Consider the following 16,526-nt stretch of genomic DNA (forward strand, 5'->3'; position numbering starts at 1 on the left):
CACTTGTGACTGAATATGGTAAACTATAATATACAATAAAACGAAATTATTATACGTATAAAAATCGTGGCCTAGTTCCTGGACAACGTGGTTCCGTCCACAATAACATATTACGGTCAACAAGTAAGATCTAGTAGCATCCCGCAATTCTTAAACTAGCTACTTTTAATTTACAGGTGCCAAGTTACTCCACCACACGAAAACAACCCATTTTCTGGAGACACAAACACAATTTCCTCACGCTTTCCCCTTTTCCACCACCATCCACTACCAAACAGATAACATTACCTGTAGCAAAGTGGAAAACTTCCGCGATATCTCCTCGTTCTTTTTGTCGTTCTCGTCGAGTCGATTTGCATACTCCAGGGTTTGCTTTTGCTGTTCTGCCAGTAATTTCTGCTGCTCGGCGATTTGTTTTGCCTGTTCAGTTGCCTTCCGCTTACAGGTACGCAACTCGCTACGTAACACTGATAATTGATTGTTGTATCTACGGTTTCATTTGTTGTTTTTTGTTCGTTTGGGAGCACCGTGTATAAAAGATAAGAAAATGGTTTAGTTTCATTATTATAATATCGGTGGTAGCAGCTTGGCCCCGATAAAGATTACCTTTTCATTCCCTGTTTAATTTTGCGTATACCCTTACGGAGTACCATATTACTCTGCGGTGGTGAGGACGAGCTGGAGTGAGATGTGTCCCGTGACAGGATGGAGGAGGATACCTCCAGCGCCGCGAACGGTTTTGTACTTGATGCTGCAGAAAATGAATTTGTTAGCCGAAGTGGTCTCATATGATGATATGAATTTGATTTGGGAGTTTGAAACATATAAGCAAGACTGTTGCAAACAGTGAAATGTATGTTGTTTGGTAATTTAAGTGATTGTTTTAATAATGAAAGTATAGTGTGAGATTCAAGTGAAACATCACGATGTATTCTTAAATATGTTAACAGCTTTACCCACTCTCGCTCTATACTTACTGTAATCTTTACTAAAGTATGCGATATCAGGTAAATTTGGTTCAATGTACTCCCTAAAGTACTCCATGGCCATCGTTGAAAGGTCGAACAGCTCATCTGTTACCTTGAAGGGTCGAGCCAGCATCGGAGTAGTCCGAATGTAGTTCAACACCGAATACACCTCATCCAGTATCTGGAATTTGAAAAATAACATAACAATACGTTATTGGTGAATGTGCATTAGACTGGTAAAAATTTGAATAAAACTATATCCAAAAGTAAAAAATTTCACGGAAAATTCCTGATTTTATTTTCTACGAGCAGTTGAAATTCGCGACAGAACGGAATATGAACGTTAATAGCAATCTATATGTAAGGTCATATTGAGCGAATACTAGGAATGGTAGGATATTAGAAAATCGCAACCCAACAGTGGAATCAACAGTCGTTGGTGGAATGGTGTTATGATTTTAGAAAATTGTAATGAGTGAACGCGGAATTATTGCAACACAGTATATTTATTATCACATATCTTGTATTTGTCGGATCAAAGCGAAGTTTGCAGGGCAGTTTTAAACAAGTACATTTATTGGGCAACTATTTGATGTTGATGTTGAATAAATTCGGTTGCATAACCGAATAACAGTTTGCATATTCGCATAGACTATTGAATGTTCGCACGAGCCTCGAATCTGATGTTAATCTTTTAGTACACGGTTCAGAGGCTATAGGAGAGAGAAATCCACCGCTAGAATTCCCAAAAATATTTCCCTGAAACTTTTTGTCTAGTGTGTATGAGCTTCATTTATTTTCTTGTGAGAACGGTCCAGCAGAAGCCATGTTTATGACCAGGACTGTGGTATTGAGCACGACTTGCGCTTTTGTATGTAAAAGGGATTGTTCGCATGTGTGTGTGGACTCATACACAGGACGTTTGTTTTTTGGCTAAAAGTCTCTCGAGGGGTGACAATTATTCGATGTTGGTTGGTGCAATTCTACACTTTCGCTTTAACTCTTAAGTGCATGATACTCATTTTTCTTTGGTACTCATTTTTCTGAATGGAAACGATATATATATATCTCTTGTTAAGCCTTTATATCACGGAATTCGGTATGTTGCCAAATAGCAACAGTATGCATTTAAGGGTTAAGCCAACAAGCGGACCTTTCAATTCTTTTTTTACCTACTTCATTCATGTCAGTTTCATCCTTTACCTACAGTTTGTTCTTTCTGTGTTTCAGTTTCATCATGTCCGAATAGGTATCAATTGGACATGAACTATGTTCAGTTGATTCACGTGCGTATGGGGAAATGCATAGAATTACCAACACACTTTCAGAATAGTACCGTGAAGCTTATTCTGGTCAAAATAATGTTTTTTTTGCACAGCCTCAAAAAAGGGAAAAATATAGTTTTGGAGATAAATGGTGTTTTTCAGTGTTTTTTTAATTGTGAGCTTAACTTTTTCTTCAATTTTTCAGTTTTCTTTAAAATAGCATCATGACAAAAATATACGTTTTTGAATTTCAGAATTGTTAATAAAAAATGACCGGTAATAATCTTTTTTTGCGAAGGTCATTTTTAATGAACAAAACTGTCTATTCAGTGTGATGAGTAGCGAGACAAGACCCTAGAGACCCAATTTCATCCTTATAAAGTAACTGTGTGGTGCGGTTTGTACTCGAATGGTATCGCATGGAGCCAACGTTTCAACGTATCAAACCCAGGTCAGCTACGTACGTAGTAGTCGACTCAACGTCAACGCGGGCACAGAAGAGCTGACTGATGCATTATACTTGCATGTAGAAAATTATCAAGAAACCTCAATTCTTGAGCTAGAAACTAGGTTCGGTTCGACTGTAATGAGGAGACTCGGTACTTCCTCACGACTGGTGACAAGTGTTTTCCCGGTGTTCGAAAAAGTAGAACTGATAGGAAGCAATGCTATCTTTGTTGAAATTGCCAGGTTTGTTCGAGGTTGGCTACTATATCCCTCGACTTGTGCCTACTTGTGCGTAAAGTATGAAAATTTACCTTTCATGTCTTATTTTTGACGTACGCTGTGAATTTTTTTTTATAGATGATGTAAATATTTTTATGCCTTCTAGCAGAAATCAAATCCACGTTCTCGTAGCCTCCAGTTGAGTGCCGCAACCATTCCACCAGTAGGGGCTGTGATGCAGTCACAAATTCCCAACTGTTTTGTAATTTCCGCTGCACAGTGGGACCAATCCAAAAAAGGTGGGACAAAGTTTGTTTGAGGCCTTCGATGTCATTTTAGAGCCAACATTTCATCATAGGATATGTTCACAATATTATTCTGCAACTTTGTAAATAGATTTTGATTAGTTTAAAGAAGAGTACCCGAGCACAAAATTCTTTCCCAAATTTTTGTTAGAGGTTCGGCGAGGTTGTAGAATATTTGGATTTGAATAACTTCGTCGAAGATTCCACCTCACTTTCGAGCCTAAATTGTTGTTTTTTGTAAATATGACCTAAAAATCAATTTTTCGACTTTTCCAGCAGACCTTAATTGATTGATTTAATATGTTCTAAAACCTTGCAGGTATCTCTAAAATATTCCTTTCTTTTGAAGGAACCAACACCGTAAAACCAATGTTTTGACTTCTAAAACTATTTTCCAGATAAATTTGCGCTATTTTTATGAAAGATTTTTGTTTTCATAGGCACTTTGTGGCAGCAGTCAAACCTTTGGCTATTCCGATACTCTATTACTCCAACAATAAATAAAGCAAATAAATGTTATTTTATACGATTCAACAAGTATGTATTGAGCATATTGAGTTGATCAATTACGATTACAAAATCAAAAGGAAAAAATATAAATATTGTAGTTAAACTGTCAAAGAACAACGATTTCGGCTCAAAAAAAATCTACGGTATGTATATGGTATTCTCAACAAAAATGTTCGAAATTTAATATTCTACAACTTTGCGGAAGACCTCGATCATCGAAAAAATAGAAATTGTAGAATTATATTGTGAATATTTTTCCAAGAAAAACTAGGTTCTATAACACTAACTAAGATATTGTTCCACTTTCGTGAATTTGTGAATCTAACCTTGTTGGTTAAATTAAAGTAGAGTCTCCAGGTCTAAAAAGAATGTTCGATTGGTTGAGGTTTTCAGCAAAGTTGCCAAATATTGCATTTGAAACAATTTTGTTGAAAATACCGTAAGTATACAAAGTGTAGATTTATCTTTTGAGCCGAATTCGTTGTTCTTTGGCAGTTTAACCTCAGAATTAGTATTGTCTAACCTTCCCATATTGTAACCGTAATTGATCAACTCAATATGTTCTACATACTTGTAGGTGGGTGTACAATAAAACATTTTGTTTATAACTAATAGTGTATATAATTTAAAAATAATATAAGCACATTTTATATCATGCATAAATGGTCACCCAAACAATAAGTTCCATTATATCCTGTTACTATGTAATATTTAATTTAGTCTTGGAATAATAAGGTATCGGAATTGCCAAGTTTGACTGCCACAAAGTGCCTATGAAAACAGAAATCCTTGAGGAAAATTGTGCAAATTTATCTGAAAAATAGTTTTAGAAGTCCAAACATTGATTTTACAGTATTGATTCCTTCAACAAAAAATTGTATTTTAGTGATATTTTAGCGATACCGGCAGCAAGTTTGTAGAACATATTAACCCATTATAACCCAGGGGTTTCAAAAAGTGAGCCAAATGCTGTGATATCTTCAATTCCACCAAAAAATGTATTAAAGATTATGGGAAAAATAAAATCACCGCTTAAAATGGTTTTTTGAATGAAAATATCTCGTGCAAAAAATTTCGTACGCTTAAATAAAAACAACAAATTTTAAGTTGTTTGACATATTTCTTCGGATTTTCTGATAAACAACACTTCTTTTACACCTGTAGGAACGTTTTGTCACATAATGGAATTATTAGCACGAATTCCAACAATAAAATTCAATTAAATGTATTGCTTACTTTTCAGCCGCCATTTGCCCCAACTATACACGGGTCGAAAATGTAAACAAAATTATAAAAAATGGCAGTTGTCTTTTTTCACAATGAAATATGAGGTGTAATGATCCCATTAGTGCAATAATAAAGCAGTTAGATGCCAAAATTCTGCAGTAAATACGCGTTAAACGATGGATAGTTCTGCGTATGAAATTTCATACGCTAGGATATAATGGGTTAAATTAAAGATTTAACAAGGAAAAGTCGAAAACTGATTTTTAGATCATATTAGCAAAAAACAACAATTTAGCCTCGAAAATATGGTCAGGTCTGATGTATGTGGTGTCTTCGACAAAGTTATTCAAAACAAAATATTCTACAACTTTACCGAAGAAATCTACCCTCTAACAAAAATTAGGGAAACATTTTTTGCTTGGGTTCTCTGCTTTAGTATAATCAAAAAAGTTTTTATTTGCAAAGTTGCCGAATAATATTGTGAACATATAACATGAACCCGAGCAAACGTAAAGCCCATAATACCCCCATGGTCATGGGGTTTGACATGGGTGTTTGAAATGGGTTCAAACCATGAAAATACCATCACCACGGTCCGGTAGATCCCATATAAAATACCATATGTTGGTGTATTTATGGGTTATTGGTTTTGTCACGGACCATAGTGACAAAATTCACAGTCACAATGTTTAATTTTACATATCATAGTATGTAAAATCCTAATATCGGATGGAAAAATACGTCGTTAAGTTGTTTACGTCAAATGTAATTTTCATTATTTCTAAGAGTGTAGAGTGGTGTTTGAACCCATGAGTATTTGCTCGGGGAAGAAATGCTGACTCCAAAATAACATCTAAGGCCTCAAATAGGTTTCGTCCTTCCTTTTTTAGATTGGTCCCACTGTGCGCTACAGCAGTGCAGCCCCAACATCTACTAGAATGACCAATGTCTTCTAGAAGCGATGTCAGCCGTCTCTATCAGTTCGATCTTGCATATATTTCTAGCTTAAATTCAAGCTGTAGCTATTAATATCATTGGTTATCTCTCATTACCTAGCTCAGCCATCTACTATATCACAATTATTGTTTGTCTTCTTGGTATTGGTGTTGTTGACGATGCTTTAGTTGCCGTTGGAGATTTAGCAGAGGATGTCTGAGATACGCATCCGGAAACAGTAAGATTTTCCTTAGTGAAATTCTCCATAATATGCACAATTGACGCGTAGTTATTTGATTTTCGTATGTGCGAAGCGTTGTCTTAGCATACGGAGTCTTGGTTCACACTCCACAGTGACGAAAGAAAGAATCGTACTTCGTCGATTTGATGTATGCCTATGGGAACCTAAGAATCGGCTACGAAGTCTGTTGAAACAGAAGGCGAAAATTCCCCAAAGGAATTTTAGTGGTTTTGTTTTTCTATGGTAACCTGTATTATTTCCAAATTCAGCGATACGTCCTAGACTGCTTTACACAGCAAGTTGTTTGAATGTTATTAATAGTGTACCGATTGCATAATGCATAATGGAAACTTCTGCTCGATATTGGGACATAGCTTCTGTTTACAAATCTTTGGCTCGTTTTCAATGTGTGCTTGGGAAGTTTGAAGTGAAAAATGGCTAATTTCAAACAGCAGCTGAACTGAGGTTGGTGTTCAAAGACTTTGCGGTAGCTAGATCAGGTAGTGGATAGGAAGATTTGGAGCAAATGCGTAGTGGAGTCCTCTGAATTATGTTGAAAGAGGTCAACTGATTTTGTGTACGAAGAAGTGTATTTACACTCCTGACAGTTGGTCAGAATGATTTTGGACATGGTAAGTCTTTGCCCTTCTAGTCTCACCAGAAGTGTTTGCTTGAAATTTGAGCCAAGTTCAAAAAAAATCTTTCCACCGGACTGCTTGAGGATTGTACGGTATTTTTCGACAATTTAAAAATTGATAAGTGCTAAAATATCCACTTAATCACCTGGATAATTTCGTATTTGCGAGATCATGGTCGTATGTGTGCGTGGATGATCGTGAAGGTTCAAGTGTTTATATGTTAAAGGTGTATGTCGTGTGTGCTAGTGTGTATGTAGCTTGCGACTTTTGAAAGTCTGATGGTAAACTTTTAGTGCACGGTTTAGATGCTAGAAAAAAGTGAAATCCACTATATCACTAGGTTTCCCGGCAAAACTTGCTGTATAGTGTGTATGAGCTTTATTTATTTTCCTCTGAGATTGGTCCAGCAGAATGCATGTTTGTGACCAGGGTTGAGTTTTCGCGCAAGACTAGAGCGTTTGTATGTAAATGGGATTGACTACGTGGGCGTGTATATGGGCTCGTATACAAGGCGTTTAGTTCATGGTTAGGAGTCTCGAGGGATGAAAGAGGATCATATTTGCGAAAAAAATCGTTTCGAATTTTCTATTAAAATCTGAACCATTTCAGAGTTATTGTACTTTTCCTGTAATTAACTTGTTTGTTTTTAAATGCCTCTAACTCAAAACCTTGTATTTTAAATGTTATAGTCCATTGGAAAGGTGAGAAAATTTTAAATTAAATAGTGTCATCGTAATTTTCAGTTAATAAATTTAAGTATTTTTTTAGAGGCAAAGTATTTAAAAATTATCGTTTATCGAGTTTTCGTCCATTTGTCGAAAAAATATATAATTAACAACATTTTTTATAAATTGGGAGTATGGAAAAGAGCGGAATCAGTTTTTAAGCTTATCCCATCCATGTGTTTGGGTTATTGAACTGGAAGAAAATATTCTTATCTAATTTTCTCTTACACTAGCTCTAATTAAAAAAGTATGCAATTTATCGTATTTTTTTGTTTCCACTGGAATGCTGCGGAAATTCTACATTTTAAAAGTACTAATATCCTTCCGTTGAGTGAATACAGTATTCTATTAGATGTAACGTAATTTAAAGTTAGTGTTATTATAAGTATTTTCGTTCATTTTCTTTAAAAAGTAAATAACAAACATCACCCTTATTACCAACGAAATAATGTATCTCAGCAAGTTTTACGATTTCCCTTTAACTCTATATGAACATTTCTGTTCGCTTCGATGCAAAATAATTTTAAACACATCATTGCACATGTAAGAACAACGATTTCGCACCCACTGCATTTGTAAGGACGTCATGTTGGGTTTACTATTTTATAAATGTGAAATAAAAAGCGATATGGATAATGTGTCTAATAACAAGTTGTAGAGAATGTTACAAAATTAATTGAAAAAACTACTTTTGAACTACTTGACTAGTAAAATATCACTTAGTACTCTAAACTAAAACTTATTTGTACATGATTCGGTAGGAAATTTTCTCAACTTCCCAATGAAATCTTGGGAATAAGGATATAAGGCAAATTTTTAGGCTAGAGGCGAAATGTGAAGAAGTACGAATATAATGGTGAGGAACAAACAATGGATCGCCTTGAAACTCAACTTTTGGATAAAAGGTATGTTCATTTTGAGAAAACTAACAAAAACCTCATCAAAACCAAAACTTTTGACTACTTCACCACTAAGAGGTTATTTAAATCTAATAAAAGAGAGATATGAGGGCATGAATCGGAATTCGCTTTCCAATGGAACTAGAATGATTTAAAATACAAAGTACACTTCTTGAGTTAGAGGCATTTAAAGATAAACAGGTCAATTACAGAAAAAGTACAATAACACTGCAATGGTATGTGTAGAACGATTCTTCGATCTTTATTTGATTCTCTATCATCCCTCAAGAGCTTCTTAATCATGAACCAAAACCCTGTATGTAAGGGACCATTCATAAATTACGTAACGCGTTTAGGGGGGAGGGGATACGATAAGTTGTGACATTTTGTTACATATGGGGGAGGGGTAGTAAGCTAGATCATTACATAACATGTTTTTACTGAACAAAAAATTTTTTTTCGAGGAATTTGTTTCGTAATAGAGGAGGGGGTAGAGAAATTTGTGACAATTTGTTACAAGGGGGAAGGGGGAGTCAATTTTGGGCGATTTTCGCGTTACGTAATTTATGAATGGTCCCTAATTTCGTGTGCATAATCGCACTTGAAACCGCGTCCATAAACTCGCATGTACTAACTCATTCACTTGATCACCAGAGTATATTTATGAATGCGAGATCGCGGTCGTAGGTGTGCGGGGATGATCGCAATTGCATATTCACATGCGTGACTAGATTTGTATTATCGCGAAAGACACAAGCGTTTCTATGTTAATACGTTTGATCTCGCGAGTATTTTTATGTCTAGTATGTTAGAGTGTGTATAATAACGTGTGTGAATTCGTTCATATACCGTACCCCTGTGCATGTTCGCGTGGGCTTTTAATGTTCGCACGGACCGGCGTTCTAATATTTAATTTTAAGTGTACGGTTCAGATGCCAGAAGAGAATAAACCACATGTCACTAGAGTTCCTGGCAATATCGCTCTGAAACATGTTTTCTAGTGAATATGAACTTTTTTGAGATTGATCCAACTGAAGGCCTGGACCTGAACTGATGGGCTAGAAGATAGGGGTTTCGGGACGTGACCGATTCATGATCGAGTAGGGAGGGACGCTTGTATAATCGCATTTGAGACGGCTTTTGTAAATTCGAAAGTGCTCACACGTTGACTCGATGGCCAGGAGCGTGGGTGTGCCTGAATTTTCGCATTTGCCTCTGAGTTTGTTTTATCACAAAGATTGGAACGTTTGTATGTTATTGTATGAGTTCTTTTTATCGCGTTGGTAAAAACTATTTTTCTCTATTTAAAACCATATTCGCGCGTGAAATGCATAAAACCTATAACTATATTAGTTATAAAATTTTCGTATCGACTTCGTCTCATCAGATTTCGACAATAACTTAGTGACAGAACTAAGCTAGTGCCGGATTGACGCTAGCTCCAAAAAACGAAGACACAATTTGTGTTCCTGAGCAAACCCCTGGTCCGTTTTTTGGAGCTAGCGTCAATCCGGCGCTGGCTTAGTCATGTCACTAAGTTATAATCGGATTCTGATGAGACGAAGTCGAAATGCAAATTCAATAACTAATATAGTTATAGATTTTGTGCTCTACATATGCAAAGATGGTTTCAATTTTCTCCTTAAAGGAGGAAAAATAGTTTTTAGCAAAATCGTTCTCCACTAAGGAGAAATATAGCATAGTGATTGTACATCTAGATCAATCCATTTCCTTCCTCTGTTGCGCAACACCATTTATGAAAACATCGTATGTAACGTGTGTGGTAGCTATCGCGCAGCTATAATTTTTGTTTGAAAGGTACCTTTGGCAATAGTTGTCACACACATTACATACGATATTTTTTATAAATGGTGTTGTGTGACAGAGAAAGGACACGGGTTAATCCCATCATAAATCTATTTGAGTGATGAAAGATGAAACTACCTTTAAATTTGACTTAAAATCAGTTGGACAATACTACATCTAACTTTTCAACGTCTCAGCCTTACGAAACTTTACAATAATCAATCATTACTATCGTTAAACGCATTGAAACAATAATTATGTGTACTATAATTTCCTAGTTTTCTAAGGCGCAGCCTTTTGTATGTTTTCAATGGTTCTACAATTTTAACACATACATCAGACACTCACAATTTTTTACGAGAATGATAAAAAATAACCAATTTAGATTTTATGGTGCTTTTTATACTGCTTTCTTTTTTATATTGTTCTTAAAACGCGTGCGACAAAGTATAGCATATTTTTGGAAGGTTTAGGAAATTTACCATCTACGATATATGTTATTACTGTTTTCAAATGAAGCTCAAATGAACTGCTTCAGTCATGGTTTTACACTTTCGAACAGAAAAGAGAAAAGCATAACACACTGACACTTCTGCTCTCTGGTGCAAAACTAATATGCTCCATCAACCCGAGTACATCGAAAGTGTTTGAAATGATTATAGTACAGGAATTTTTTAATCAAAAATATATTTGATTCTACCAAAAAAATGTTGAAATGTTCAATTTTCAATAATTTAAAAGTGTGCACATAATTCCCGAAAAATTCTGAATATCTAATTAAAATATCCTGTCAATAGAAAGTGCTAAAAACATAACGATTAAGATTATAAATAAATCATCATTAAATTTTCGAGCAGTGACCACTTAGCACTATAAAATTAGGTCTACCGTATGAAAGTTTTTATGCCACGTACCTCCTACGTATACACATAAAACAATAGTACCCGGTACTTCATATGTACCTGAAGGAAAGAGAAACCAGGAATGAGCAAACCGTTTCTGGTAGATTACAGTCGGATTGTTCTCTGGTGCGTGGAAATGACTACTAGTGGATAGTGCTTTGGTCATCCTAGCACAAAGGATGTTGATGGAGATTTTCGCGGTGATCCTCCTTGCTCCTTTTGCTGACACTCGACTATGCACCGGGCTTAATAATAAATCAAGAGAGTAATGCAACTGGAATTATGTAGCACCGCCAACGGTAAACCAACAATTTATTCGTTTCATTATTAGATAGCTGACTACTGAGCAAAAGCGAAACGAACAAGGACAAGAAAGAGAACCAACATGATATCACCCAGACGATGGTCGTTTCTCGAGGAATTTGGATTATCCAGTATTAGGAAGTGGATTTGTATTCAGCAATTACACGAGGTAAAAGAATGGTTAATATATCGTCGCTGTTGTGCTATCTTATGACAAACGCCATTTTGGGGTAAATTGAGTTAGATATGCCACATTACTTGTCTAAAAAATCTCTACAAAGTGGCGTTTACAGAATTTTGACATTCTGCTTGGTTACTGTGATATAGCGAGAAACGTGCTGAGAAATTTTTAATTTTTTGCTTCAGATGACTGTGTCTGAGGATTGGCTAATATTATCTTGATGTATAAAATGTTTTTATATGTAAAACTATCTGAAAAACACAATGGCATAATCATTTTCAAAACAAAAATGCTCGAATTGTGAGAAAAATGCAATTTTAGTTTTAAACTGGAAATATAGCATATTTGGCAACACTGTAACCAAAAATAACTATTTTTTCTAGATTCCCTGACTCATTTCCTTCAAAATGCATCTCACCGTTTGTTTATAGACCAAATGAAGCCAAAGATATGAATAAAAGTTAATAATTGATGATTTTTTCTATGGAAAATTTTCCATGCACGAATATGACACGCCATACAAATTTTGTCATCAATACACACCTATGACACGTGTGAGTGCGACTTTTGTTTACATTCATAATAAAAACTCACAACATAGTCAACCGATCTTCGAAATATTTGAGATATTAATACAGAATAGATAAAAGCATCAATTGTTTTCTTTGAATTGTTTATTCCATTTATAAGATTCAAGATATTCAATCTCAAACTTTAAAAATCGTTTTTCTCGAAATGTGCAAAATGGCGCTTGTCATAAGATAGCACAACAGCGACGATATGTTCTGTCGGAGTAGCTATAGGTCAATGTGCCATTCTAGTATTAGAACTTAAAGATTGAGTGTCATTGTACAACTTTGATAACAATCGATACATGTAATATCACCAGTTCAATTAAATCTGCTAACATTTAAAGAACAATCAAAGCCCGAACTGATTGTGCAGTGAGCATCCATAAAACAATACATACTTTCATCCGTTTGAACAAGTGAGAAATACAACAGTTTGATTGTTTCTCCTCATACCTGTCCGTTCACTCTTGGATTGTCCGACAGACAGAAAACGACCCTCGGCGTCTGTAGGAAGGGGAAGAACTTCCCAAAGTTGCCTGACGTGCTGAGCTTACGATTAATCGATGGAAAACGTTTCATCGTTGTTTCGGCATTGATCGGCACCTAGTCAGTATGCTACCACGAAACTTTCTAACTCATCTTCAACCCTATATGGGTGGGTCAGGGTGAACCATAATAGAACGGGTGAGATTACTTTTTTTGCTTCTCGCTGATGCTTTTTTCCTGCACAACTACATCGTTTGATGCTGAAAGAGGAAAATAATCTCGATGATTGTTTTCCCATCCGAGGGTCGATCCGGATTGAAGCTTTTCCGCTGATTGAGTTGGGTTTCTTTATCTTATTTTTGTATAAATAAAAACCAAAGCCCGCTGAGAAAACGGTCGTTCACCGTCGAATAGACAATGCAACGGGCTCTGATTTGCTATGCCATTGCCATATATTCTTGCCTAACGCGGATATGAAATCGAGTACATTACAAGCAGAACAGGTCGAATCGGATAATGGATTGCACATTGTTTAAGCAAGCAGTGACGGTGACGTTTGGCAGCTGGAACAGGAATATAATCTCTTGAAATTAAAGTAGTGTACGAGCAGCTTATGATGACATTATATTACAATTGGGGTCGAAATACTGTTTCAAATATATTTGAAATTTTTGGGGGAAAACTCTACACCTTTTGAGACTTTAGGGTCGTTTGCCTTTTCGTTGTTCAGAAGTTTTCATCGCAAAAATTTGCTGGGAGAGGAGTTTTAGAAGATCGTCTATACATCCGCCATTTTGCATTTTTCATGACACCAAACATGACAGATTCATACGTAAAAAACCAAACTAAATACACACCAAAAAAATCTGAATTTTATCGTTGACGTAATTGCAAACATGACACAATTCAACAAACCGTAATTTACTAAATGACGGAACATTACCGTGTTCCGTTTAATTTTACATGAAACGTATACTTTACATGCGCAATAACATAAAATTACACTTCCTACCATTCAGAACAAACGCTGTATGTGGAGTAAAATTACATGATTTACGAAATTAAACGTCATGTGAAATTAAAATCAAACGTAAAACTAAGTCATTTTTGATGCTCGTATATGTCAGGGTCAGCAGACGTAAATTTACACTAATTTTTCTAGGTGTGTAGATTTATTTATATTTTTCACCATACTAGAGAAAAATTCGTTTAGTTGACATAGAGCCTAAATAGAAAATTGGCAATCCATTTGCACGAAATTGAATGGAGATACGTGTAAAACTTAATAGTAAAAAACTACATAGAGTAGGAACTGGTCCAAATCGAACCTAGCAAAGGAAGTTATGAACTATATCCTAAAAGCTTGACGAACTGCGCATACTTTTCTAAAAAATCCAAATCAGACCAACGCGTGTACGTGTGGGTCTTTCTGAAAAGTACTCCCACCTTTCCACACCAAATCATCCGGAGATTAATTCAGAAATCTGCCTGGTTGCTATCAAACTTCCGGAACAAGTTCAACATATTGTAAAGAACAATAATTTACCACCAATAATTGGCAGGGAACTTTCGATTTGCATACATAAACTGCATACAGATAAATACCGATTTTAAGAGGCTTGCCGATATAATATAAAATCAACTGGCAACATAATATTCTCTAGCAGAACCACAACCACAAGCCACTTTATTTTATTAATTATGTCGCTAACAATATTTACGAAAAAAAAATCTCCAAGCGAACTATTCCTGGAATTCTAGTCTGGTAGTTCAGAGTGTAAGCCTTTGTCCTCATAAGCCACTCGTTATATGCTCGAGCCCTAGCCAGGAAGAATTCTTCGCGGTGAGCAGGATCGTAGCACTAGCTCTGCAATTATTCTGTGTATTAAGAATGGCTGCAAAATCTGTTGAGACAGAAGGTCCGCTACGGAATGTAGTACCGGAAGCTTTTTTAATTGTTGATAGACAGCTGGGATTAATTGTACCGTGTCTTCCTATGCGGAAAGTTTACACGTATGCTGAGAGATTCCATGAAAAGTGGCTGACAATAAAACATGACCATCTTCATGTTTTACTCTGGCAATTAAAACATTTTGATACCGGCGCAATTTTTGAAAAGGGCATAGAAGTTTTGGCATGCATTGCTATCAAAGTAATTTTGTTCGATTATCGTATTTTTTATTTCTTTGATTTATCAAAAAGGAAAAAAGGACATATTTTAAATGTCATTGCATAATGAAGAAACAATCAGTAAAACAGTTTATCCAACGACACGACTAGACACTTGCATTTAGAAAGTGTATCACAAATTTGACTACCCCTCAGTGACTCAGGTAACTGGTACTGTCAAATTTGACATTTGATTAGAAAACGCATGAAACTAGCAACACTTACGAATTTGTTAGCCGTTGTCTAGACGCCGTTGTTATCGTTGCTAAGGGAGTGAAAACAAAATAAACCGATAGCATAAAGTAAGTATCCGAATAAGTATAAATCTATTTCATCGTTTATATCCTATTTTTTTCCTTTGTAGGACAAAAATTAAGCACTTAAAGTGAAAAAAATGTTGGTTATCTCACAAACATCGTAGCTGGTATACGATTTTCCAGTTCCCCCGGGATGATAAGCGGATACGTGTATGTTGGCGAGAAACTATAAGGCGCGATTTGGAAATTGCTATCCTGGCATGATGTAGGATAAATAAATATTGTACCCGCGGTTGTCTAAATCTGTTTTCTCACTGTTGTCAGTCCGCCTTCTGAAGAACTCCGATTGAAAAGAGCTCATAAAATTTAGCCTAACGCATCATACGTGTAACAGTCTTCGCAGATTCTTGTTCCTTCAAATATTTGTGAAGTTTACACGGGCGAAAAAAGCTACCGATGTGAACTGTGTGGTCGCCAGGTTAGTGTACAATGTACGATGACTCAGGATTTCATCAGTATCGTAGCATAGTGATCGATGAAGCAAATCAAACGGATAGTAAAATATAGGAAAAACGAGTTACAATACATTGAAGGGAAAAAATATGAACGCTTTCAGAATGAGATTGAGGCTGTTAGTAGAATGTGAATTTGTTAATGAACACGATTTGGGAGAACGCCATTCACACCGGCGTCATCTCTCTATACTATTAGGCTGGCTAGAATGTAAGTAAATTTATTATACTGTTACTAGAATATACAATAAAATTGAAGTAATGCTTGCTTTAAATGTAATGGATATAAAATTATTTTTTGGCTGATGACAACCCTAATTTTTTTCCGTTTGCCAATCTTCATGCCATTGGTGAAGTGAATCTTCAAGTCGATTTTGAGATAGAAAATAATGACGAAAATTGCTCGAATTGGCTCCGTATAAGTGAATGAACCACAGTTATGTACTGCCGTTTTCAATGCAGGGCTCCGGTGTAGTGGAGTGCACTATTTTTACACTTGCGAGCAGATGAGTTTTTTGCACTTCTGCTCGAAAGTGCAAAGCCAGTGCACTCAGCTACACCGGTCCCCTTCAATCTAAAAGCCCATGTGTGTGTGCGCAGTAATGAGGACACCATTGTACCCTTTCTTGTTAGCAATTTACGATATTTGGGTGATTTTTGAAGCCATTGTTAAACATTACGTTTGCATTCCTAAATTCATTCATATAAATTCATATAACATTCGACCACGATTCAAAAGCTTCAACATAGTAGTGTCAATGGGTTCAGAGCCACCCCGCCGTGAATTTTGAAGATTGTTTCTCTACAGAATACAACGATGCCGTGACCAGGATGGTTCATCGTGACGCGAAACCGGACACCGTCGAAACACATCTCATCAACGAAGAGTGGACTCATCGCTTATTCGGGACTAATGGCTGTAAAGGAATATCACGACGCTTCGGCTAGTCCGGTGTGG

At 36.0% G+C, this 16,526-nt stretch overlaps 1 protein-coding gene across 5 annotated transcripts in view; it reads right to left on the bottom strand.

Annotated features, from left to right (window-relative positions):
- Nucleotides 1-16,526, bottom strand: part of LOC131693393 (uncharacterized) — a 214,566-nt gene that overhangs the window by 11,668 nt on the left and 186,372 nt on the right. For all 5 annotated transcript variants that reach the window (XM_058981166.1, XM_058981165.1, XM_058981168.1 and 2 more), the window contains 3 exons: nt 978-1,149; nt 607-751; nt 289-487 (listed from right to left, as the gene is read on the bottom strand). In XM_058981166.1, coding sequence (XP_058837149.1) covers nt 289-487; nt 607-751; nt 978-1,149 — 516 coding nt within the window. The remainder of the gene's footprint in view (nt 1-288; nt 488-606; nt 752-977; nt 1,150-16,526) is intronic.

The sequence above is a fragment of the Topomyia yanbarensis genome, chromosome 3 (genome assembly GCF_030247195.1).
Source record: "Topomyia yanbarensis strain Yona2022 chromosome 3, ASM3024719v1, whole genome shotgun sequence".
Classification (NCBI taxonomy): Eukaryota; Metazoa; Arthropoda; class Insecta; order Diptera; family Culicidae; genus Topomyia; species Topomyia yanbarensis.